The sequence below is a fragment of the Mercenaria mercenaria genome, chromosome 4 (genome assembly GCF_021730395.1).
Source record: "Mercenaria mercenaria strain notata chromosome 4, MADL_Memer_1, whole genome shotgun sequence".
Lineage (NCBI taxonomy): Eukaryota > Metazoa > Mollusca > Bivalvia > Venerida > Veneridae > Mercenaria > Mercenaria mercenaria.
In genome coordinates this window covers 2,590,409-2,618,134 of record NC_069364.1, presented here as the reverse complement: position 1 = coordinate 2,618,134, position 27,726 = coordinate 2,590,409, and the positions used below count along the sequence as shown (strand labels likewise).

Sequence of the window (27,726 nt, the reverse complement as noted above, 5' to 3'; positions counted from 1 at the left end):
GTTGTATTATAAAAAAAATGCCAAAATTTGCTACTTACTTCAAATTATTTAGATAAACAACCATTCTACATACAAATATATTTAAGAATAAAAACCGACGTTGAAATTTACACATCTTTGTAAACTTTTATTTAACTGATAGAAAATGCGAAAATCAGCAAAATCATGAAATTGTGTCAAAATGTCAGCAACCATGACAGATTCTTCAAAAGAAAAAAAAAAAGCAACTTGTTTAAATTAAACGCATGAGACCAAAGTCTGAACTTAAACAGTAGGTTTTAAGATCATCAAGTATCTCATACAGCTAAACAAACTGTCATAGAATTTTTTAAAGCCATACAAAAAAGTCAGAAATATTAAATATTCTTAGAACTATAACAGGGCTATGCAATAGGCAGACTTTGTGTAATAACAGAAGGCACTTAGTTCACATAGTTTTTTATGCCCCCCTTCAAAAAAGAGGGGTATATTGTTTTGCAGATGTCGGTCGGTCGGTCTGTCGGTCGGTCGGTCTGTTTGTAGACCAATCCGTTTCCGGATGATAACTCAAGAACGCTTAGGCCTAGGATCATGAAAGTTGATAGGAAGGTTGGTCATCACCTGCAGATGACCCCTATTGATTTTGAGATCTGTATGTCAAAGGACAAGGTCGCAGTGACCCTGAACAGTTAAACGGTTTCCGGATGATAACTCAAGATTGCTTGGGCTTAGGATCGTGAAAGTTGATAGGGAGGTTAGTCATGTTCAGCAGATGACCTCTATTGATTTTGAGGTCAGTAGGTCAAAGGTCAATGTCACAGTGACCAGGAACAGTAAAACGGTTTCCCGGCGATAACTCAAGAACGCTTGGGCCTAGGATCAGGAAAATTGATAGGGAGGTTGATCATGACCAGCAGATGACCCCTGTTGATTTTGAGGTCAATAGGTCAAAGGTCAATGTCACATTGAACCAGAGCAGTAGAATTTTTGTTTACAGTGAGCAAATAATTTCTGTTCCTTGTGCAATTACTGAATGCATCAAGGGGGACATTTCGTGTTCGACGAACTCTTGTCACCTTAGAATTTGTTATCTCAGTTTGTATCACAATTATCCGCAAATATACTTTTCTACCATCATACTCTTCCAAAATGTCAGTTTTTAATAATAAAAAAAAAGCAATTTCATACAACATCTCGAATAAAACACCATTTATATATAACATTTTTCTGACTGTAATTCGCATAAACACGGATTTTTAGTTTGTTATTGAACATAACGTTACGGAAAATAGGTGTTACGGAAGCAGACAAAATCTTTATTTTCTTATATAATAAAGAAAGATGAATTTACCGTTGTGACAGATTATGTTTCGAAGCATTCTCTGTACAGTGTTTATCGTTCCCACTCCATTCTCACATTAGGGCGCTCAGTTTTTATAATAGTTGCGTTACGGAAGCATAGTACTTGAAATGCAACATTTTCAATTCTGGCTTTGAAGGGCTTCTAAGAGTTTATTTCTTTTGGCAAGCCTATTCTTTGAATTTTACTGATGACTATAACCTTTTACACATTCAAAGCACTTTCAAAACAATTATTTAATTGTAATCATCTTACGCTAGACTATGTTTAAAATTCCTTACGGTACCATAGGTGTGTATTGGCGACATCGATTCAAAAAGAAATTTCTATCAAAATACCAATTACTGATGGAAAACACGCTTCATTAAATCATGATAAATACAGGTACTGTTAAAAAGTTGAAAAACCAATACAAAACCAAAACGTAAAATGACGAATTGGTCCTTTTTAGTTCGCAAATTAGCTTGGCGACATGAGGTTTTTGCAATATTTGGCAATTTTAACGTCTACTCGTGGATGCTAAATCTGCAACAAGATACCACAACATGTTTTAAGTAATTGTCCATATATTGCTGATATAAGCTTAAGCCAAAGTGCCAAGTTTTTTGCTCGAATATTTTGAAAAATATTAATGAAAGCTCGGCGACATGGTTTTTTCCAATATGAGTCGATTTTGGGAGAATGGCTGCAGTGCGAAAATAAATCATTAAAAGGTCTAATTTTGAGAAATTCCTGGGAAGTGTAGAGCGGGTGTATTTTGTATGTACTTAGCACTTAATCATGTGACATTTTCAGCCTGCCAATTCCGTCGTTTTTATGATAAAAACCAATAAACTTTCGGTTTCAGCTTACTAAATTTTTAGGCAAAATGGCCCAAAATGCACACCTGTACCGTATTATCTGCAAATGACTGACCTAAAACATAGGTGTATATTTTTACAGCATGTGACCAGACGAAAATAATGGTGGTACGAAAAGTGTCTCATAACCATTTACTTCTTTCGCAAACTTGGGTTGAATCTATATGCATGGATGACCATTTCCTTTTCGTTAAACTTCTGTTACCTCAGGTAAGATTTTAGATTCGACCGTCTACACGAAGCTAGGAAAATCGAATCAAGCATTCACAAATACTCGTCCACAGGAATCCTAAGTTCCATAAACAACATAAATAATCATCTACCTATCTTATTAAGATAACAAAAACGCACATGGCAACAATACGACACTGGCCCCTGCCACTTAAATGTACACAACAAGAGGGATAAATACGCGATACTATATATTGTGGAACAGATTCTCTCCCCTTAAAGCTGCATTGCTTATAGTCCATCTTTTTATTCATTATGTCCCTTTATTAAACACCGATTAATGGTGTACACTTATTGAATGACTTTCTGGTCAATAACGCAAACTATGGGCTATTGATTTGTATTATTAAGAGTCATGTAATAAACATTCATATTCAGTATCAGTGTGTCAAAAAGCAATGTGTCATAAAAGTGTTTTGTGTAAGGTCATAACCAAAGGTAGCTGAGAAACAGGACGAAAGAATTCACAATACATTAACATTTTAGGCCATGTTTTTTTAATAATCAGAAAACTTTGAACAACATTTGTAGAGGGTCAGCCAAACAGATTTGTGTGAAAATATTTTTTAAAACTGGGCTTGCAGATTCAGACAAGATTTTTTTGAGAACTCCAAAAACATTGATCAATCATGGTAGAAAGTTACTCGATAACCATCTGAGTGAAATTATGCAGGTCTAGCATGCTGTTTGAAGATTATTCTATTTTCATCTTCGGCCATCACTATAATTTAACTATAACACTTTTTATGGCGATTGCCATATCTGGCGGAAAGCATTATCTGATGTTTTGGATGAAAAACTGTACAAAGTGAAAGAACAAAAGGATGAAATAGAAATCAGACACAATAAATTCAGCGATTTGCTGACTTAATTTGGCAAAGCCAGTTTGTTGCAGACAGTTAAACTGAACAATCGGTCTCTGTTTCTATTTTTTTGCGAACAAATATTTAAAAAGTCCGTTTATTGACAGAAGGGATATATACTTTGTGCAATATATTTTATGCACTTAATATGTTAACAATGCAATGTGGAAGGAACTTTTTTTTTTAACTTTGCCAATACATTGTTGTATTACATATGTGCATTTTCCCGTTCTATGGTTCAATGATATCTAAGGCTAAACATTCAAAATAACGCTGTTTATAAAACACCATGTTAACTTATATCAAACGTGTACGCCTTCTACATACAAATGTACAAGAAAGCTAACATAAATACTCCTGCTTTTGCAACGTTTGTCAAATTATGTAAGTTTCCTCATAAAAGTATGGACGATAGACAGCAAATGAATATCCTTTTCATAATCAATCAAACGCTTTCTTTATGATTTTGTCATTTTGATATTTAGGCACTGCTTGTTTAGTATCCACAGCCATATCATTCTTTTCCATTGAATTGTCTTCTTCACCCATGTTTCTAGTCGACTTGCACTTCACAAAGATAAAATATAGATCCGTCTTCATTTCCGCCCAGAAGGATGTCTGGAAGTATACAAAATTGTTTTAGCAGGGGAAATAATCCATGAAAGACATATAGACATTACATTAACAGAAAAAACTGGGACGCATTTCACAAAAGTTTGTTCGTCCTAAGTTCTCTCCTACATATGGACTTTTAAGGTACAATCATATCGTGTGATATTACTTGCATCCTTTTAAAAAGGTGTTATTACTTCTATTCTAGAACAGATCTGTCTTGTTTTTTGTTCCTCTCAGATTACAAGAATAACCGAAAAAATACAATAAACCTACATAAAATAATGTTCGTGAAACACTTTTCTCCTGAGTTCTGACTTTATCCTAAGAAGGAAATGGGCACCAAACTGTCATTAGATATTTAAAGATAAGAGTTTTGGAAACAGTTGATCTCAGTTACATTATTAGAAATGGTCTCGATCTGTACCATTTGTTGAATAGTAATTATCATCATACTGTCTTTAGATATGACATAGGAAACACATCCTTACACTACTTATTCAGGATTAAAAGTAAACAACAACGAAAAAACAATTACATTATCTTGTCGGGCATTCTTTCCAACTTTCCAGAACAACTCCAAAATGGCCACAAAAAACGCAAATATAGAACCACCAGCTAGCACTACAAAGACGCCACCCAAGTTTCCAACACCTAGAGCACTTGTTTGCTTCTCGTCTTCAGTGTCCTTTTCACATACAGTATTACTTTTCTCAACCCACCTGTTCATATGAAATAACAAAAGATAAGGATACATATATACTAAGAAAAGTAATATTCCACGAAAGCAGTCTCCTCAGTCGCAACCTATTCTTAGTGCATATATGGATGCGTATACGATTAACATCAACACAAAAACACAAAGACAAAGGAAACCATATTGACAAAGCGGACAAAATGAAACTGATAACAAAGCGATGCACACCGCCTTGGAAGAGCAGTTAAAGGCATAATACTGGCTTATGGTGTTCATCCTTGAAGAAGTCTCTAGTAGACCCTGCGTTCAGTATTTAGACAAAACTATTATAAGTGATATTAAAAATATACGGCTAAGTACCGCAGAGAGCCATTAATATTGATATTTAGTATTTTTGACATTTTAATCATATTGTATCATATTGTCGGTCGTTGATAAAGAGTATAATATTCATCGTAAACGGGAGAAAAAAATAGCTTCCTCCCCTCCCATACTACATGACCATGTTTAAGTAACACATCTTGCTATGCTCTAAGTGAAATATTGTCAATAAGCCTTAATGAAACGTAAAAGTAATAATTTCTTTGATTGTTAGTTATAACTACAAACAAGTGTAATATTGACACAGTTCTTACCACTTTGTATACATTTTCGCAAGCACCTGTTTTTGCTGTAGATTAACAATTTCTTTCGATATAAAACCAATCCAAGGTGAATCTGGAATAAATAGTTATCTATGAGTTATTTCATTGTTTCTGTGACAAAGGTAAAAAGGACAACAAAATATGAAAACTAACGAGCCTATCTAAATTTGAAATTAATATGACCGATACAGACTATACGAATGGTCTTGTGAGTTAGAATGTCTAGAATCACGTTTATTTTATTTCAGCAATTACAAAACAATATAAGGAAATTTAAAAATTGGAAAAGCATGACTTCATTCTGGCGACAGGCCCCTCTGAAACCACAACATTATTTATAAACAAGATTATACTTTTATGAGTGGTACAAAGTTCTCCTTCAACAGCCAATAGATTCTACTGTTTATGTTCTGATTTTGTGAATACAAATGTATAACGATAATTTAACGCTACTTTATATCTAGTTACAAAATAACGTCTCAGAAAAAAGACCTAAAATGTTCAGGTTAGTTTTACTTGTCATCAGAATTTCCATTTAAATAATTTCAAAATATCATATACCTGTAGGCGCGGCCAACCCATAACCCTTTGAGTCTAGAAGGTCACCCACTTGCATGAGATCGCAATTCCTCTGTACCTGGTAATCTATCGATGTTGACTCTGATAGAAACGCATATTTTTGTGAAGTTTTGACTCGTTTAAAACCTTCTGCATTGCTTGCTACTAAAACCTTATCTGTATTAGCTGACATAAATGCATTCATACGCTTGTAGGTCGGCATATTTGAGTTCTGTAAACAGAAAAACAACATTCATAAGTTTGTTGGTTTGCATATTTTAGTTCTGTAAACAGTAAGAAAAGCATTACTGTGCTTAAGGTTTGCATATTTGAAGTCTGGGAACAGAAAAAACATTCACGAGATTGTAGGTTTGAATATTTGATGTCAGTAAACAGTAAGGAAGGCATTCATGTGTTTTGTAGGTTTGCATATTTGAAGTCTGTAAACAGAAAAACATTCATGAGGTTGTAGGTTTGAATATTTGATGTATGTAAACAGTAAGGAAAGCATTCATGTGTTTTGTAGATTTGCATATTTGAAGTCTGGGGACAGCAAGAAAAGCATTCGTGTGCTTGTAGGTTTGCATATTTGAAGTCTAGGAACAGTAAGAAAAGCATTCGTGCTCTTGTATGTTTGCATGTTTGAAGTCTAGGAACAGTAAGAAAAGCACGTGTGCTTGTAGGTTTGCATGTTTGAAGTCTAGGAACAGTAAGAAAAGCATTAGTGTTCTTGTAGGTTTGCATGTTTGAAGTTTAAGAACAGTAAGAAAAGCATTAGTGTTCTTGTAGGTTTGCATGTTTGAAGTCTAGGAACAGTAAGAAAAGCATTCGTGTTCTTGTAGGTTTGCATGTTTGAAGTCTAGGAACAGTAAGAAAAGCATTCGTGTTCTTGTAGGTTTGCATATTTGAAGTCTAGGAACAGTAAGAAAAGCATTCGTGCTCTTGTATGTTTGCATATTTGAAGTCTAGGAACAGTAAGAAAAGCACGTGTGCTTGTAGGTTTGCATATTTGAAGTCTAAGAACAGTAAGAAAAGCATTCGTGTGCTTGTAGGTTTGCATATTTGAAGTCTAAGAACAGTAAGAAAAGCATTAGTGTTCTTGTAGGTTTGCATGTTTGAAGTCTAGGAACAGTAAGAAAAGCATTAGTGTTCTTGTAGGTTTGCATGTTTGAAGCCTAGGAACAGTAAGAAAAGCATTCGTGTTCTTGTAGGTTTGCATATTTGAAGTCTAAGAACAGTAAGAAAAGCATTTGTGCTCTTGTATGTTTGCATGTTTGAAGTCTAGGAACAGTAAGAAAAGCACGTGTTCTTGTAGGTTTGCATGTTTGAAGTTTAAGAACAGTAAGAAAAGCATTAGTGTTCTTGTAGGTTTGCATGTTTGAAGTTTAAGAACAGTAAGAAAAGCATTAGTGTTCTTGTAGGTTTGCATGTTTGAAGTCTAGGAACAGTAAGAAAAGCATTCGTGTTCTTGTAGGTTTGCATATTTGAAGTCTAGGAACAGTAAGAAAAGCATTCGTGTGCTTGTAGGTTTTTCATATTTGAAGTCTAGGAACAGTAAGAAAAGCATTCGTGCTCTTGTATGTTTGCATGTTTGAAGTCTAGGAACAGTAAGAAAAGCACGTGTGCTTGTAGGTTTGCATGTTTGAAGTTTAAGAACAGTAAGAAAAGCATTAGTGTTCTTGTAGGTTTGCATGTTTGAAGTTTAAGAACAGTAAGAAAAGCATTCGTGTTCTTGTAGGTTTGCATGTTTGAAGTTTAGGAACAGTAAGAAAAGCATTAGTGTTCTTGTAGGTTTGCATGTTTGAAGTTTAGGAACAGTAAGAAAAGCATTCGTGTTCTTGTAGGTTTGCATGTTTGAAGTCTAGGAACAGTAAGAAAAGCATTAGTGTTCTTGTAGGTTTGCATGTTTGAAGTTTAGGAACAGTAAGAAAAGCACGTGTTCTTGTAGGTTTGCATGTTTGAAGTCTAGGAACAGTAAGAAAAGCATTCGTGTGCTTGTAGGTTTGCATATTTGAAGTCTAAGAACAGTAAGAAAAGCATTCGTGCTCTTGTATGTTTGCATGTTTGAAGTCTAGGAACAGTAAGAAAAGCACGTGTGTTTGTAGGTTTGCATATTTGAAGTCTAAGAACAGTAAGAAAAGTATTCGTGTGCATGTAGGTGTGCATGTTTGAGTTCTGCAATCAGTTAGAAAAGCATTTGTGTGCTTGTTGGTTTGCATATTTGAATTCTGTAAACAGAAAGAAAATTCATGTGCTTGAAAGTTTGCATATTTGGACCTGTAAGTAACAAGAAAAGAATTCATGTCCATAGTACGAGTGATATAATGCATGCATGCCTATAACACTAACTCTTGAATACGAGACCATGTATCGGCCCCAATTATGCTTTTATTCTTTTTAAGTGTTCATCGCATACACAGCTTAAATAAAATAATGTAAATAAGCCATTAGACAGTCAAAACGAGATAAGTGATATTTTAACACCGTCAGTATTTGGCAAATGACGTTTTTGTTTGCTTGGTTAGTGTAATGTATACTCTGTTGGCTTCAGTATTGTAATGTAGCTTCTGGCTCTTTGAGATTATGGAGTTCATTTAATTTTACTGTAACAGAATTCCACTTAAGCCGAAGCTGTGTGAAGTAAGGTTTGTTGCACATTTCATTATTTTTCATGAACAGATCCAGTCAATTGAATCTCACATGATGTCTTACCTTAAAGAAGTCTCTAGTAGACCCCGCTTTCAGTGTCCCATATTGTATTTCTGTTTGCAATGACAGATCTTCTGCATTTTTGATTGGTGCATCCATGCGGCTCTTTGTGAGAAAAGCTGCCAGATTGGCAGTGTATGATGACACAATTATCAGAGTGAATAGATACCAGATGCTTGCCACACACCTCGTGGAGGATGCCTTGGGTGCTATATCGCTGCCTAAATAGAAAAACAGAACTCTTACAAATTCAGTATTAAAATATATGGTAAACAGGTTGAGGGATTATTTTTACATTACAGTCAAACTTGTGTCAAAGACTGTCTTTGAACAGAGACCATCTGTATTTAAAGCATATATGTTTATTTTCCCATTTAAACATGTGTATGTTAATCCACTGAATAAAGACCAGCAACAAATTAAGAACGCATATTGGCTTTCTGAATGGACAGGTTGTCTGAAACAATGGTGGCCGAATCAACGTCTATGATCCAAAGCTTGCATCTTACAACATGATCTATGACATTCAAACTAAACAGAAAAAAAAAACAAATCTACAAGGCAAAACAAGACACCTACCTTGCTGCATAAGTGATCCGATGGAAAACCATAGACAGTTTAGTACTGTAAACTGATTTTCCACTTCCTCGGATTCATTATTACATGGATGAGGATTTTCCCATTCATATGGTGAGAATCTGAAAAAAACAACAACAAAGAATCAAATCTATGTCCTTCAACGCCTAAATAACGGAGCCTTCTAGAAGTCTAAGGCACCCCGGAGTTAAGACGACAAAGAAAGGTTATCCATGAGATAGTAGGAAGGTTACAAATACTTACTTTCATGATTGTAGTAAGATTTATATATCTATGTTTAAGAAATAATAAATATGTGCCTATATTTTATCAGTTAATAAAATATGGGCAGGAGTTCGGATGCGTAATAATTAAATCACGAGTGCGTAGCACGAGTGATTTAATATTCGCATCCGAACGACTGCCCATATTTTATTAACTGATAAAATTATTGGAACATATTTATTATTTCGATTCTAACCACGCAAATTCTTCGCATTTTACAGCACTACATTTTAGCGCGATGTCATTCGGCTGGCCATATGCTATTATAAAAACCTCCCCACGAATGGAAAGCGTTGCATCAAACTGAACTTTTCGATATTCAATAAATTTTAATTAAATTATTTATTAAGTAGTTATTGCATTGAAAATGTTATTTTTAATAACATCTAAGGTCGGATATAGAAATCAGAGGTAAATACTTAATTCAGAGTTTATATATGCAGTTTCTAAAAATAGTACACGTCACCTACATGATGGCACTGAAACATACACGCTAGGACATTGCATATAAACACGTAAACACTTGAGTCTGGACCTTGGAACATGAATTATGATTTATTTACTGTCAAAGTAGAATCTAGTTGACATTTGTGGTGCCTACAACGCAGAAATTGTAAACTACACACACGATCAGACATAGATGCACTAGTGTTGAAGTTGAAACTTACCGGGCTGAAACATTTTCTTACGGTAAAAATATAAACAAATAAATTCATCAGTTAGAAATAGTTTGTTTCAGAAAATTTGATGTACTTTTTATTACTACTAGCACTGAAAAAGTCGAATATTTAGTCGGTATTATACTGTATATAATGGAAGCAGAGTAGAATCTCACAGTCGTGTTACAATCGTAGGGCGGAATGGAAGAGCTATATTTTATCGTAGATTCATGTATAGGCGATTTCGCTATATGTTTATATAGCAGCTGCTGCGGATCGTGTTAGAATCATGATTATAATACGGTTCATATATTTATCATAAGGATAACAATAAGGTTCATACATAGAAGATTTTATCTACAGAATAATAAGAATTAAAAGGCACTATGCTTGTACCTATATAATGTTTTAACGAAGTTCCGGAAACGTTTATCCGACGAGCGAGGTTTAAACTTACATCTAGACGTCTGATGAAACAAAACACCTTCAAGCATAATTTTACTAATCTTAAATAAATATTCAAATATTGATTTCTCTGGTCCTATTACAAGTACTGTTCGATTACTAGGTCATCCGTGTTTAAATGTTTTCAAACCAAAATTCCTCTACTTACAAAATGACCTTTCTACTTTTTGATTATGTTTTGTTTTACCTTGAGCTCACGTTTTTCTTATACAAGACACGTTAAAATATGGAACCATGAGTTTAGGTTACAAAAACGCAATCTTTAATGTTACAAACATGATGTTTACGAAAACGAACTTAATATAAAAGTTGAAAATACAGTACGTATTACTGTAAATCCGGTATTATTCGCGGTGTTTTAATTTTCGCTATTTTTCGCGAAATGGGTGCATCGCGAATTCATATTCCATATACAGACATATCCGAAAGAAAATGTCCGAAATATGGTCAATTTCAGCAATGAATACTAGCCGCCTGTACACGATGTTTATTAAAAGAACTTCAATTTATTTCAATATGTTATGAAAAAATATAATAAAAATCATCGAAATTACATTTCATGTAGAATATACTGCTTAAAGGCAGAATTAACGCTAAGGTCAAGAGGATGGATTTACATGAAGCTGGCAGGGATATATATATATAACATAATATCCTGGTCAAGGCACTGGAAATTTCTGAGATGCTCTCCAAAAGGCCTGTACTGGTTCTTTCCAGGAAAGACGGCTTCGCGTGTATCGGTGCTATACACCGGGCACGTTAAAGAACCAGACTGTCTATTCGCAAAGAGCTAGGCTAAGTTAGCCGAACGGCTTGTATCTTAAAGGATTTCTCTCTATATCTGTTCTGGGGGGCTTTATCTCACTCTGTCCCTCTGGTCAGATCGCTTTGTGTCTTTACTAGTAGAGGATGAATTTCGCGCCCTGTGTGGCTGCGTTTTCTGTATGTAAAGCGCCTTTGAACGTGTTTATCATGAAAAGGGCGCTATATAAATCTGGTATAATAATAATAATAATAACTTTGTTTTAATAGGTTACGGAGAGCATCTCCTTGATGCACTTTGTATGTGTCAAACAAATAGAGCGCGTGATTTTTTACACATACTGTTTAGATAACAATAGGGATTGTTTAGATAACAATTGGGATTAGCAACAATGCGTCACGCCATTGTATTATATACCTTGTACCGTACAATTATTTATGAACTTTGAACATTTTATCAGCTATTAAATGTAATAAGAATAATTGCCCGTAAATTGGATAAAGGATTAAAAGGCTCTCTCTCAATTTCAGTCGAACAGAAGCAATTTACGAAATAGCCGTTACGGACCATGCATTTAACGAGTCTTTGGCGTGCATAAAATCGTACGGAATAATGGACATTAATGTAATCACGACTTTTGGAATTGGAATTTCACTAATATAAGATAAGAACCTTCGCGAATTTAAATTTCTGACCCTTCCCTCGCGAATTCATAAATCCGCGAAATAATTCAGGGTGCGGGAATTCGCGAAATAAAGATCACGCGAATATAAAGTGATTTACAGTATTAACCCTTACTATGCTGGACACGATTGAATTCGTGCAATCTGATCATGATCTACACGTTTCACCAATCAGTCAGAATATTTTGGTAAGCACCCCTATTAACAGATAATGGTACTGTCCGAATTGAAACATGTATAAGTTCATTGTAGAAATTTAGCAGGGTTAGGGTTAAAACCGTACCTGGCTATCAGAAACAGCATGAAACTGACGCAAAGATACGCTGCAATCATATAAATCCATACATCTGGAGAGAGGGGCAGCAGGAAAGAGAAAAGGTCTGGAGGAGTGTTCACTGGCTTCCGGTATATTATTGTGATCCCAAGGTTTAAGAAAGGCATACTGAAGTCAACCACTTTAGCTCTAGCATAAGTTATGGATAATCCGGCAGCTGCAATATCTGCTTTCTGCAATGAAAACAACTTTAATGGTAGAGTACCAGTTTCAAAAGATCTAGACAGACTGGACAAAAGCTCCAAATACTGTGCAGTAGAAGCTCGGGACAATAAGACGTTTGCTTACAAAAGCTACATCTATATCTATCGGATGCAAGTGGTCGGAATATTAGTAGAATATATTTATTATTAAGTTCCTATAAAATGCTATTAATGCCGATTTACCCATAATTCTCAGTGCTAAAAATGTTTAATTGCATTAAGAAACAGTTAATCACTGTTTTAACTGAGGACAGATATAAAAGAAATGTTGGCTATGGCCGTCATAAAAAATGCTTTACATGCCTAAAGTACGTGTTAATATAACATGTTTCGTGTCTATTATTGTAATTTCAATCTAAGTTGTATACCTATTTTTGCGTACTGACAGACGAATGACATATCACGCAGGAACGGTCACTTATATGCACATCAATACTACGTATGCGAATGACAATAAACATTGACTAAAAAATTAATCTCACATTCAGATAGACAGTTGTGTGTAGAATGGTGACCATTTGTGATGTTCTAAAAATGGAAATCCAGAGAGATGTGACCTTAGCCTTTACAGCCGATTGACTTATATTGGTCCAAACTACCTTTGGGCAAAATTCTTATTTGTCAAATGTTATGAAAGACTGCAAGCTTTTACCATTGCCTGTGGTCACGAGTTTTTACTATTGCCTGTGTTCACGAGTTTACTATTAACTGTGTCCATGACATAGTACAACAGGTGCCTAGTTCTTTTACGACAAATTTTATTTCGCGGTGTGACGAAATGTCTATTTAAAACAAAAGTCATATTGTATTGAACTGTAAATAGAATATGAATGATCAAGGTAAAATATAATAACAGAGCAAATGTTTCTCGCATTGATAGAAAGATAACTTTTCGGCACACTGAGGTAAACATGTACTGTACTGACTGTTTAAAATTTGGATGCTTGTTTTTTAGCTATACGTGAATAACTACGTTAAATAACCATACTTTTTTACTGTCACGTTCAATCAAATCACCAATCATGCCATTCCATTTACCCGGAGTGACCTCACTACCATATGCTCTATCTGCGGCCTCGTAGATAGTGTAGTTAAAACCTAGAATCGCCGACAGTTCATCAAGGAGGTCAATTATAAAACCTTCATGCATGCGACCGTGTTCGTTCGGTTCTGTGAGGTTGATAACATATGGCGGGTCCTGAAATATTAAACTATGAATAAGATGACTTTGATATTTTACTTAGATGAGCCACTCCATGAGAAAATCAACATAGTGGGTTTGCGACCAGCATGGATCAAGACCAGCCTGCGCCTCCGCGCAGTCTGGTCAGGATCCATGCTGTTCGCTAACAGTTTCTCTAACTGCAATAGGCTTTGAAGGCGAACAGCATGGATCCTGACCGCGCAGGCTGGTCTGGATCCATGCTGGTCGCAAAGCCATTATGTTGGTTTTCTCATGGCGCGGCTCAGATAGTGCATGCTCAAGTTTTTAAAACAAGCATCTCTTTTATCTGTCTGGTTAAGTCATATCAACACCATTTAGGTCACATGCCTTTTGACGGGTTGAAAAAGACCCAAGGACTAGATGCCATTTGGAGCATTGTTTTAAGACTAGGCGCACACCTTGATAGAACCCTCGAAACCTTCCGTTAAGTCAGCTTGCTTTCTTCCTCGCATGTTGAATGATACACTGAATACGGGGTCCCGAAATCTACAACGAATAGGAACAAGTGATTAGCAGTCAGCTACCCTAACCACTCGGGCACAACCCTCTGTTTGAAATTTCATTCGACTTACCATCCACTCACAGTAGTTGATATGTGGTCGTAGTTTGTGAACATTATCTGAGTCATAAAACGTACGTGTAAACGAATCTACTTGTTTTGAATGTCACAGTTTGATCCGACAATCTTTATTTCCAAACGCGTAACTAAGACATGTTTATTCAAGACATTATTATAGGTACCCATAGACTTTCATTATTCTAAAGATTGTGAGACAAGATACAAACGTTTTAAACATTTTCCCGTTGGTACTTTTTTGTCAAGTATGATTTGAATTTTCCAGATATTCTGTCAGTTCACTAACTGAAGTGTTGTCCTATAAATAATTCTGTTATTATCTTCATCAGATTTCGAAATTTTTATGAAAATCCCCTAAGCCAGTCTGTTAAGACTTTTCAGATTTTCTTTTTCTTTGTGACATCACGTGACCATTGTCTTGGATACTTACAAATACTGTGACTACCCTTAGTGTCATATTTTTTAGACGTTCTCTGTCATATTGAAACTTCTGTGTGACTGAAGAAACTGTGATATTGATTCCAGTCTGTGTATTCCAACTCCCTATCTGAATAACAAAAACGAAAACATGCTACTTTTACCGACAAATGTAAGACATGAACGAGTTTTGGGTGGTGTTTTTGCCACTGATCATTCCGAGGCGGTGCCCTATTGTACTATATCCCGGTATATCTTTGTTTCGCATTTAATTTAGTTTTCTGTATGTTTTACTTTTTCCTTGTACTTCTGTGTGCATGTTTGTTTTTTTAAAATATAGATTTACTTTACACATATACTGTAGTGTGCTAATCTTAGGAGGCTGTTGTATTTTCATGGACTTTCCCCACTGAATTTTATCGTTTTTAACACAGTGGTGAGCTGAGAAAAAATTAATTGCACTGCCTTGGAAAATAAACCGATGTTCCGAACTCAAGTATACTAGTGTTTAACCAACGATTATTTTTAAGAATGAAATATTCATTTTAACAATTGTGTAAGTAGACCTTTTGTATTTTTTCTGTATGTAACAGGAAACTCTCATTTTATTTTCTGTATATACTCATTCTAAACATACCTCCGTTAGTCCATGTATTGTCAGGCTTATGATGCCGAGTCGAAAATTCTTTCTCCTTCCGTCTTCAAGTTTAATCTTTCCAGACAGTCCATAATAGACTGACTGATAATAGAAAAATAAAGGAAATATGTTAACAGATTGTTTATGTAAATAAACTACATGTATTGTACTCAGATAAATGCAGTCAATAATCAAACAAGAAATAAGAGAGTTACCTACGTCCCCCGCCAAGAGACATTTTTTCACAAAACATACTGCATGCCAATACAACACCTCCTAGGTAATAGGGCAACATACTAATAATTTATATAAATCACAACTATATAAATTTAGCAGATAATTCATGAAGACATTCTGAAGTTTGAAAATGTATAGAAATCTATAACTGGTGAATGCTTTCAAATACTAATATCTGTTTTTTACAGATTTAGCGTGATTTTATTTTGAAATTGGTAAGGAAAAATAGACAGAAATATGATAAAATATTTTATCATATTAAAGGAAGGTAATTAATAAACAAATTAAATGCATGACATATGGTGCTAAAATCTTGTGTTCAAATTACATACAAGAAAAAGTTAACTCTACTGTTGCTGCAACCTAGTGTGTTACAACCATAGTTATGCTTCATTTAGCTAAATAAACCATTACGTTATAACACGTGTCCAGGTTTGCATTCTACCAGTCTACAATTGTTATTAGCTTTTTATATCTGTCAATACCAATAATCGTATTAAAACATAATTTCATTTTTAAATTAGTGGGAAAACTGATATAATAACAGTGAGCGAGTGAGTTGGGTTTTACGGCGAATCGACATAAGATATGATAACAGATGTATTGTACATTATCATATAAAGGGGAGGTAATTTCATGTACAAAAAAGAAAGTTAACTTGGGTGTCTGTGACCTTAACTTTTGTACATAACACATTGTCTTGAAATGGTGACTTCCTGTGCCACGATTTTTAAACCAATGCATAAAGAAAATTACAGACCAGACAAAACAAATCCAAATATCTCCACAGGTGACCTTGACGTTGGATCTAGGGATCTGGGTCTTGTACAAGATACATCAACTCATTATGGGGAACATTTTGCCAAGTAATTTTAAAATCCCTTGATGAATGGCAGAGTTATGGACCGGGCAAGAAACAGACCATGTTAACCATTGACTTCTAAGTGTGACCTTGACCTTGGAGCTAGTGCTCTGGGTCTTGCGCAAGAGACGTCGTCTCATTATGGGGAACATTTATGCCAAGTTATTTCAATATCCATTCACTGCTGGCAGAGTTATGGACCGAAAACGAAGTGCGACGGCCTATTTTTATGTCCCCCTTTTTTTCTTCGAAAAGGCGGGAGACAATTAAATTTACATTATTACCAATTAACCTTTTTAAAAGTTTGACAGTCATGTACTTACTGTTTTCATATAACCCAGTAAACTTTTTCCATCTTTCCATGTTTCCCGTTTATTGCAATTCAAGGACTCTGTTGAAATTTGGCGGGCTCTCGTCAGATTCTTTAGCGCATGCGCATATAAATGCACGGCGTCATACATCAAGGCGGTCTCCGTCTTTGTAAGGAAAAATATAATGTACTTTCACAGTATTTGAAACAGCAACCTCATTTATGTTTCAGCGGTACAATACTCCAATAAATGATCCTGGATATGTATGCAAATAACTAACAACTTTCCAACATTAATCAAGGTGGAGAAAGAATGGTTTCAGAAGTATTGCTTCCAGCAAAATCGCTGCGGAGATCAACATTGAATCAAACTTGCACCTCTGATTTGAACAAAAGTCACCTTGCAGAAGACATTTCGTGTAATGAACGAACACTTACAAAATAAAAAAAATATCAAAGTACATGTAAAAGACGTTACCCCTTGTACCTCGTAAACCCAAGTTATCTTTTTCTTTTTATATTCCACATTTGGTTTTATTTAAGAGGATGCATTTCAATCAGAAAAAAAAAACAGATTCAAATATTTACGTGAATGCAAATCATGTTCGAAGTTTTACGTGTAGGAAATTTTCAAACGATTTCGAGAAATAATTATGACAACAGTATATGATTGTCCCTTTTACAGTATACAATGAATACATACCCCTACAAATCTTGATCCAAGTAGTGGGGAGCGGCCAAAACTTACTTCTTTTCGAACCCAGTCATCGGTTAGAGATCGGACTTTAGGATTGGACGGGTCAATTAGACGCATAGAAGTAATGTTCGCGCCTTTATACATGAAAGACTCGAGGTGAAGTTGGGATAAATCCTGAAAAAAAAAAGAATACCTGAATCTGACAAAGTTCTAAGATTTGATGTCGTATCGATGATGTATTTTTATACAAAAGATCTGAGAATACTCTGAAGGAATACACAAATTCACATATCTCAAACTCTTATCATGTTTGTGTGCATAAGTAAGTAAATTTTATTATAGTGACATTGTGTATAATATATAAACAAAAGCAATAGAAACAATTTACAGCACCTGGCTACGTCGGGCCTATAAAGTTACTCGCAAGATAACTGTTATCATCGTGAATCTATTTTGAACATATTTTGCTAGAAAAACATCATAGATGTTTTGTACATATACTCATGTAACACAGCAGGGTAAAAATCCACAACGAAAGTGATCTAAAACTGACCTTTAAATCTTCGAGAAGTTACTAAGAAGATACTTTTCTGTTGCGATCTCAAATTTAAGCTGCACGCGACTTCTCAATTATGAAACAGTTCCAATCGTTTCAGACCATCCAGACATAACTTTCTAACAGTCTTCTTATTCTTCAAGATGAACTACAGTTTGTTTACTTTACTATGTAAAAGATTTGCCACTTCTAAAATATGTTTGATACCTGAATACCATGTATTACCTGTAGACTAAAATCATATTTAAAAACCCTTTGTTTGGACAGAAATGTGAGTGTAAGCCTTATAAGTTCAGTGTGCCTTTGGTTATAATGTGGCCGCACATTTTTGTTATGAGCATGAAATATACTAATAACTTGTTAAATGTGATTTTCGGTAAACGTTTTTGTTATATGTTTGTCAAAGGTTTCGATTGATTAATACTTAAGTAAGTATTACTGAATCCATTGTTTTTTATTACCTCCCAGTATGACTATAACTGTGCAATTTCATATGCAATATTGAAAACAGTACTTTTCTAACCATGTGATTATGCATATTTTCTGTTTGGATAGCTGCTCTATTAAGTCTTCACATATAGTTAAAAGCACTATGGAACTTAAAGATACTATATATATACACGCCTAATACATATGTAGCTATGTGCAGTATAAATGTGTATTATCTGTAGCTATGTGTAGTATAAATGTGTATTGTCTGTAGCTATGTGCAGTATAAATGTGTATTATCAAAAATAATTGTTTTACATGACATTCAATCTACAATACATAATTTGTTTATATATTTAGTCAATATAAATTCATTTAAAAAGGATTTTTACATTAAGAATTATTATGCATAAGTTAAAAATTTAAGTGAAAGATGTGCATAGGGTAACTTTAATTCACGTTTAATCTTAATGTCGTGCCTTTTGCTATCGCTGCTATTTCTATTTACTTTTAAGTTCCTTCTTCCTCTCGTATTGTTTTTTTTTCTTTTTCTTTTTTTTGTGTTTGGTTATCCTAGACTGGGGGGGGGGTGGGGGGGGGGGGGGGGTATTTTAGACATGTTAAACACGACGACCGTAAATAATTAAAAATAATATGAGAGAAATACTATCAAATATCGTTTTTGGCAGGCTTGTATAACGTATAAAAGCTACAATTCACAAAGATTTAATATTCTTTATACTTATTTATTCCGCTTGTACCGTTTCCAATCTTATAAAAGGATTTTGTACGTCGTATGAATAGGAAAAAGTCGGATTGTGGCAACGTTAAATGTCGCAACGCCGCTAAATGTCGCAACCTCCGTTAAATGTCGCAAGGTTGACGTTAAATGTCGCAACCACCGCTAAATGTCGCAAAATCGTCTGCCGCTAAATGTCGCACCTTTAACGTTAAATGTCGCAAAAATTTGCCCACCGTTATATGTCGCAACACCAACGGTAAATGTCGCACAGTAAAATAAGGTAAGTTAAACAGTCTTTACAACTTAAAGATAAGACTGGGTAATGCATGCTTGATTTGGGAAGGGCTGAATTGACTTTTCACTCTAATCTGCACGTTTGCTTTCCAGTGGTTCCGCACCATACATACGTTATATATTTCACATCTAAAGATTTGAGCACTAACGTGGTACTCGCTACAGTACTAGATTTATTTCATGTCTCAACTATGTAATTCTATGGAGTCCTGTTTAGCTCATGAGACATTAAGCTCGCGCTCCGTATTGTCGCGCGTTGTATCGCATGTCTTTAGTCGACCTGAATTTCGTTACACAACAGGCCGGGGGCCAGAAATTGTTGATAGAGGATGGGAGTGGGGGGGGGGGGGGGGGGGGGGGGGGGGGGGGCGCCAGTTTATAAAACAAAAGCGTCAGCGGCAACGTGCGGTAGGTACAGGGTTCCTCTGTCCGTATTTATGGGAAAGTATATACAGGTATGAAATGTTGACCTGTGGTGCATTTTTGTCTATTTTTTAGGTACGCACTAGAGGGGCACTCCCCTTATTTTAAGTGGTTAGGGTCTTTTCCCATTGACAATTTTGAAATACAAGTATGGAATGCTGGACTTTTATTGCATTTTTGTTCAAAATTTCGGTGTATGGGAGGGGCTATCCCTGTCATTTTCGAGGGCTCAGGGTCTCTCCCCGGGAAAGTTTGAAAAACAGGTATAAAATGGTTACTTCTGGTGCATTTTATTTCTTAATTTTAAGGTACTGGAGGGGTACTCCCCCGCTCCCCACCCCCCTTTTAAGGGATCAAGAGTTCTTCCCCCTGGGGAATTTTGAAATATAAGTATAAAATGTCCGCCTCTTGGGCGTTTTGGGTCTACATTTTGAGAAAATATTATTTCCAAAATAGTTGGGTGCAACTTTGACGAGTATAAGTCACTAGAAAGCCAACAAGGGTGGGGTTTGGGGTGGGGGGATCGGCTCGGGCAACAATCCAGGCCTGTTACACAACAGGACGTTCAACTACGCGAGGTTTACATTTAAAGTCATAAGGCAACTATCAAGCTTCAATGGCGGCGAAAGATCCTATGTGGCCCTCTGTACATTCTTTCAGGTAAAGCGGGAATTTTGATATTATTTTACTTTTAGTCTCTTAAAATTGTTTGGTTTAGTCTCATTCCTCTCATTATCCTACTTTTCCGCCTACCCACACATAACTCCCCCTCCCCCCCCCCCCCCTCCTACCCTCCTCCCCCACCCTCCTTCAAAAATGTAAATATTTATATTTTCTATTAATTGTCTTGGTGCTGTGTGTTTGTGTCTTAGAGTTCTGTGTCGTTATTCACCCCGTTCCCCACCCATACCCAACCCCCACAAACATACAACACTATTACCAAATCGTATTTAGTTAGAAGTAACCTCAGAATATTTCTGTCCTAAAACATTGGCCCTATTACAAAACAATTTCACAAATATTTTTCTTGCGTGACTGTTCAAGCAAGGAGTGGAACTCAGGTGAGCGATCTAACGCCAAGGCCCTTTTGTTGCTATATGTAACAGCACTTATCATTAAGATAATTATTTGTATTACATAAACCTGTTAATTTTTCTTCCCTCAAGAAGTAAATATATACAAGGAACTGATAGTCATAGTGTCAAATAGGAAGTGCGACATTTAGCGTTGGTGTTGCGACATATAACGGTGGGCAAATTTTTGCGACATTTAACGTTAAAGGTGCGACATTTAGCGGCAGACGATTTTGCGACATTTAGCGGTGGTTGCGACATTTAACGTCAACCTTGCGACATTTAACGGTGGTTGCGACATTTAACGACATTGCGACATTTAACGTTGCCACACGGATGACACATTGTGTAATACTATAGTGTCTTTGTTTTGTTCATTTCGTATTTACATCTCCGAGTCTTAATTAAAAATTAATCACTTGGAGCCGATGTCAAAACCTGTACAGTCTTTCTTTTGTTCAGTTTCATATTCACTGTGTTATATTTCATCTTGTCTCGTGTTGATATTGTATTAACATTAAGGTTTTCAATAGAAGAAAAGATTTAATACTGCGTGTCTGTGGTAATCAATATGTTTTGATTAGCCTGTTTACAAAACATTTTATTCAGCCGCTTAAGTTTTTTATTAATCTTTGTCATCTAATATTTTTCATTAAATTTCTCGAAACATGTTTAAGAGGTGAGGTACCATTGTATGATTCTATATTACAAATAAAATTTGATCCATAAATTGATTTTGATGAGCTCTTACGGTGAACAGGTGTTTATCTAAAAATGTTGAGATACATGGCGGAGAAAGAATAGATAATCGGGCTCACTTAACGCTGATCAGTTATTTCTTTTCCTTTTGTTTCTTCTGGGAGAGTTACTGGTAGATATTTGAGTGTATATATTGTTTCACAATTAATTTGGTTAACCTGTTTCATAAACATTTTTGTTGATTTCTATTCAAAAACAGCTAATGCCCTTCCATCTAAGGCTTTTCTAAAGAACCCTAAGTTAGTAACTGGATTAATTTTGAATACTGAAAATACATGTTAGCTTACAGGTCAAAAATATTCTTGCTTTCTTATAGAATTTTAAAAATATGTTAGGTAACATTGAGGCATTTGCAAAGCTAAAATGTGACTAAAATTATATGCTTTGTTGTTAAATCGAGCAAAATAGGTCCGTCTGATTGGAAATTAAGTTTAAATTCCAAACCATTTAAGAAATTTCAAAGTTGGAAGCTATCAAACATGATTTTAAACCGTTTGAAATAGAGTAATTGTTTTTGGAGTCTGTAGCACGCCATATAAAAACAAAAATGGTACAGACATTTATGGCAATGCCATGCAATTTTGTTTCCTACTTATAATTTGCTTACTTCGGACAAAAAAAATGCGTTTCACAATATAGATGTGAATTTGTTCTAAATCATTTCGATATTTAAATTTGAACGCATTATCAGACTACAAATGTGAAACATATTTACCAGAGTCGTGAAATGGAAGTGGTAATATTCCGACAGCATATTCATCGAGTCCGCCTGTAATAAACGACATTGATTATAAAATAATAAACTGACGTGCCATCTGAAATAAAGAACATGGTTAATTTCGGACAAAAAAAAATATCCTACTGATTAGAGAAACACATGACTTTTCGACTTTCTCTAAAAGGTCTATCAAGTTAAAACATCATATTAAATTCAGCGTAGAGGAATATATCAATCACCTTTTCTTATTTTAATTAATTCATTTACAATGTTTAGATTGTCACAATGTGTTTAAAAGAAAGTTTTCTGTTCGATTTAAACTTATTTCTTTTGAATTCTTTACAAATACAGAGTAGATCTAAAAGATCTGGCGTAAATATATTAAGCTTATCAAACGTATCCGTATTACTGCATAAAAAAAGAACCAGACAACGTATAAATGAGTATAATCATTGCTTAAATAACCTATTTCTACCTCTTCAAGAAATCGTAGAATGTTTGACACGTGGCAATCTATAACGAGCCTGTATTCTCTTTTCTCTTTCATTTCTTTAAGCATTTCTTTAAGCGCACTGCCGCTATTCACGGGAGAGGTCTCCAATTGTCGTACAGTCATCTTGTACTCCACTCCCCAAGGTATTTCTAAAATCTTCTGTAACCTTACCAGACCTGAACAAAAATTATTCATTTTTATTAGGCACACATTATAATATTATATGCTTCTGTATAATGCATGTGGAAGAAGAAATGCACGTGCGCGCTACTTTGCTAAATTCACGACTAAGATGAAAATTTTGTTGAACATTTTGTAAAGACAAGTGACTGAATCAGTATCAGAAAAAAAGCTCAGTTTGACAGAGAACGAGTTTTTGCAGCAACTAGGTAAATTGTTGTAAATGACCTGTTGATAGTCATTCCACTTACATTTTCGTTAACTATATGACTCACTTTTTTAATAAGCACTTATTTTAATCAAGATAATGAAAAATGCATTCGTAATAAGGTAACTATAAGTTAACATAACATAATCATATCAATTCATTTTATAGATAATATTTCATGCAGTTTCATAAACAACATATATTTCATTTATTTTTTACATAATTTCATGTTTCGGTGTGCTGCTTTGAAAAAAGTCTTTTTAATCTTTTTTGTACGAGATTTTATCGAAATGAGTCATAATTATTATATAGTAGTACAAGCAAAATTAATTCTTGACTGATAATACGCTTACTATATCTATCCTCGTATATAACTGTAAACCTTTTCCAGCTCCAGTGTTTGATAAGGTCTGCGAAGGCTCTACTCAGCTCTTCATTAACCGGAAACACACTGACTGAGAAGGCTTCACGGGATGCTCGTGCGCTCCATGATGCCTCGATGTAAGGAATTTCCGTTGTGTTACATAGCAACTGCATGTGAGCCTGTGAGGTTGGACTGGCTTGTCCAAACACTGCCGCAACACCATTGCGTCTTCTCATTTCTGAACATACTGGGAAAGTATTTGTGATCTATTTATTCAATGTATAAAACTTTGTGTTTCATTACATTTATATACCTCTACAATCTACAAATTAACAATTGCACAAAAATGTAATATATGTACTACCACATTGACCTATATATAATTTTGAATGAAAAGACTTAAAATCATGGACTCCATTAAAAGTTCCTATAAAGTAGAAGTCTGCTTATAATCAGCAATTCAGGGTTGTCGCAAATTTCATTATCTCTCATGTACAGACTAAATAAAACCGTTTAGATCTACACTTCCAATGGGTCGACTTAAAATATTTTATCAAGAATCATTTTCAGTTCCCAGTCACTTTTTACTTAATGTTTTGTTGATAGTTTTTTTTACAGACTTCTAAATACCCAGCCAAATTATTTAAAGTCCCTTCATGCTTTTCCTTATATTAAAAAATAGATAAAGCAGCTGTCCATACAGAATATACATTATAAAACAATGGAAAAAGCGCTGTTTTTAAAACTGCATATAATCAGCGTAATAAAGGGAGGTAATCTAACAACAGATTCAATAATAAATCCCATTTATTGAATCGAAAATTCAAACCTTTCACAAATTAATGCGAAAACAGTTATTGAAAGTAAGATTTACCAAAACAAATAATGTATTTCATATTCGTAATAAAACATGTGGCAACCACATAATAAACAATTTGAATAAATGTTTGATACAGGGTTTCATCCAGTGAAAACTAAGAGAAAAACAGTTCAGCAAGATCAGTCTTAACATGAATGTTCTTCGTGTTCTTCATGAGAATGTGTGACATATTATCCTCATTATAGTATATTCTAAAGTATGTGAGCCGCGCCATGCGAAAACCAACATAGTGCGTTTGCGACCAGCATGGATCCAGACCAGCCTGTGCATCCGCGCAGTCTGGTCAGGATCCATTCTGTTTGCTAAAAGTTTCTCTAATTGCAACAGGCTTTGAAAGCGAACAGCATGGATCCTGACCAGACTGCGCGGATGTGTAGGCTAGTCTGGATCCATACTGGTCGCAAACCCACTATGTTGGTTTTCTCATGGCGCGGCTCATGTGAGTTTAAAAGTTAAACATTAACTTACTTTCTGTCTGAGCCTCGAAGCTTCTGTCGGGTGCAAGCGTCTTTATGTCATAGTTTATGGTCAGACCGTTCCTAGATCCCGAGTGCAAGTTCACCTTGGTAACGGCGTTCTGGAACGCGAGACTCATTCCTTCGTACTGCGGCTCGAATAAAGCACCTAAACATTCAATTAATATTGGTAACAGTAACATGGAAAAGTTATTTTTTCAAAAACAATTTCTTCATAAACGGCATTAAATACGAATTAATGTCATAACTTTGAAACTGTGAAAATATCATTTTTATTTTTCAAACATTTTTACGCCATTTGTGAAAATATTACCTCTAGCGTTCACTTAAAGATCTTAATTAAAGATCTTAATTAAAGGTTTGCATTGAGATACAAGTATCTCGAATTTATTTGCTACTTTTGGTATTTTTTTTACCAAAAATACCAGACGCAGAATATTATTAAATTTTCACCATTGAGTAAAAGTTTTGTTAAAGCATGAAGCGGTACCGCGGCTTAATATAAATTCCAAGAGTTGCGCCACACAGAAATTAAAAGCTGATTTTATATTCCCTTTATCCATTATTGAAGGTGTCACTTGAATGTAATTGCACATGTTTTCGTGAACGATTAACGTACGACTAGGTAGAAGTTACGCAGAATTGCCAAAGTTTTAAAACGCAAACAAATATACTATTGAAAGAAATGACGATTTTCTAGGAATGCTTTGGTTTCATTTCACAGCAGAAATAGATAAAAATATTCATTAAATCAAACAAGAAAATAAGTAAACAAGCCAAAGCCTGTTTAGACATATCTTAGCCTTGGTTTTAGTTTAACAACAGTCGGGAATTGCATTCATCGACGGTCTTATAAAAAGTCACATCAGGTTTTATTAAAATCCGTGCAAGATTTACAGATATATGGTAAAATTTTAGCCTTTTTAGTGAAAGTTTCAGACTTCAAATATTGATGAATATGGACCCAGGAATCGAACCCGTGTCACCATGGTTACTGAGACTTTTTATCTAACCACTCCCCTCAAAAGCATAAATAGTGTTCATTTTCATAGGGAGGGCCCGTACGTTGCTAATGTTGTGAGAACATGTTGGTCAACCTTTGTGCCTAATATATTAACAAATGTTGTAGCTATCTGTTTATATATGTATATACTAGCAATAAAATATGTCTAAACAAATAGCGTAAATATTTACCAACGCGTACATGCTCCGTATCTGCATATGATATATAATTATTCCATACTGCGATGATTATGAAAAAATAAACCGATGATGAAAAATTGCTTCTCCTCATCATTTTTATACGTATCACTTTTTTTTCTTACATTAAAACTTATATTGAAGCACAACTATTTATTTTCCAATTTTGTAGAAGCGAGTCATTTGCGATATAAAATTTAACTTGTCTGCCGTTTAAATAAAAAGAAACGATACCGAAGCGTTAATCGAACTATTATATTTATTGACATATAAACATCAAATTGATAAAATATCAAATCAAATTCCAATATTTATCTCACGACAGTATTTTATTGTTACAAACTAACAAATGAGCGATTGGCATAATCGAATACACAGTATGCGTGAAAATTCCATTGATTATCCGATTAACCAACCCAACCGAAATTCTGTACAGTTGATCGCATATGCACGTGTTTTATATAAAACGAATAAATGAGAAACTATTTGTTTTGAACTCCCCTAGTAATTGCAAATTCAATAAGGTGTGAAACCAATCAGGCCTTTAATTTTAAAATAACAAGTAATAATGCAAAACAACTACTGTTCTAAATTTTTATAGAGAAAACATACAAGATTAAGAAACAAAGTGATTTATAATTATGCATAACTGCATGAGGACCCCGGTCGCGTCATAACAAAGACGGTAGAAATAGTACCAGTAACTACCTTGCTTGTCTCTCAGCGTTTAAGGTGGACTAGCACTTTGTAATTTTTTTACAGCCTGCATATGATTTTGATATCATATTAAAGTAGAAGTTATCCCCGGCATGAATGTGTAACTGTTTTCTTGGTTATAAGTGAAACTTTTTAGCTGTGACGTCGCAAACATTACCATGCACGTCTGTTTTGGCGCCACGTTAAAAAGCGATAAAAAAATCGGTTTATTTTCTCTCATTTGTTTATTTTTCAATTTACGGCAATGAAATTTACATCTTTATGTGTGTTATACAAAGGTCTACGGCGCTGGATGGTATTTGTCACTTTTGTTTTCAAAAAGATGGAAAAAATGAAGAAAAACAACATTCTCAAAATTTTAGTTTTATTGAAAACATCGCACACTCATTTAATTAACGGGAAAACGGATCGACATTTTTTTGCCAAAATTTTTTATATTCAAGATAAAATTATGCTCAATTTCAAAAATTTGAGAACTTTTACCATCTAGTATTCTTTTTAATCACTGATTTTGTCCCCTATCCGACAAAAAAAGTGACGTCAAAGTGCGTTCTTACATACAACGCGGGTATTGTTCCGTAAGAATATTCTATATACATGTACTTAAAAAGACATGTATGCACTGAATTTTCCCCTATAAATGTACTTCATTTTTCTCAATTCTTAATTGTTTTATAATAAGAATATCTCATGAATGAATTTTATAACAATTTTGTTTCCAGATCTTGTTTAATCTGGCAAATATGTACCATCATGTAGGCAACCAAAGTC

At 34.7% G+C, this 27,726-nt stretch overlaps 1 protein-coding gene across 1 annotated transcript; it reads right to left on the bottom strand.

The window, feature by feature from the left end:
• Positions 1 to 1,118: 1,118 nt before the first annotated feature.
• LOC123550818 (glutamate receptor ionotropic, kainate 2-like) lies at positions 1,119 to 26,534 on the bottom strand. Its single transcript, XM_053540155.1, has 17 exons — positions 26,233 to 26,534; positions 25,031 to 25,186; positions 23,672 to 23,929; positions 22,913 to 23,106; positions 22,435 to 22,488; positions 17,450 to 17,617; positions 16,760 to 16,912; positions 15,338 to 15,439; positions 14,714 to 14,830; positions 13,470 to 13,679; positions 12,228 to 12,451; positions 9,093 to 9,211; positions 8,517 to 8,734; positions 5,808 to 6,036; positions 5,238 to 5,319; positions 4,444 to 4,627; positions 1,119 to 3,911 (listed from the first exon to the last, which is right to left on the bottom strand). Exons 1-17 carry the CDS (start codon positions 26,333 to 26,335, stop codon positions 3,735 to 3,737), a joined length of 2,748 nt encoding a protein of 915 aa, XP_053396130.1. The 5' UTR covers positions 26,336 to 26,534; the 3' UTR covers positions 1,119 to 3,734.
• Positions 26,535 to 27,726: the final 1,192 nt, after the last annotated feature.

Coding starts and splice junctions, on each gene's coding strand:
- LOC123550818 (XM_053540155.1), bottom strand. CDS start 26,335: ATGATGAGGAGAAGCAATTTTTCATCATCGGTTTATTTTTTCATAATC. Junction 15,440..16,759: donor TACTGGGTTATATGAAAACA/GTAAGTACATGA, acceptor TTCTATTATCAG/TCAGTCTATTATGGACTGTC. Junction 8,735..9,092: donor CGGATCACTTATGCAGCAAG/GTAGGTGTCTTG, acceptor TTTTCTATTTAG/GCAGCGATATAGCACCCAAG.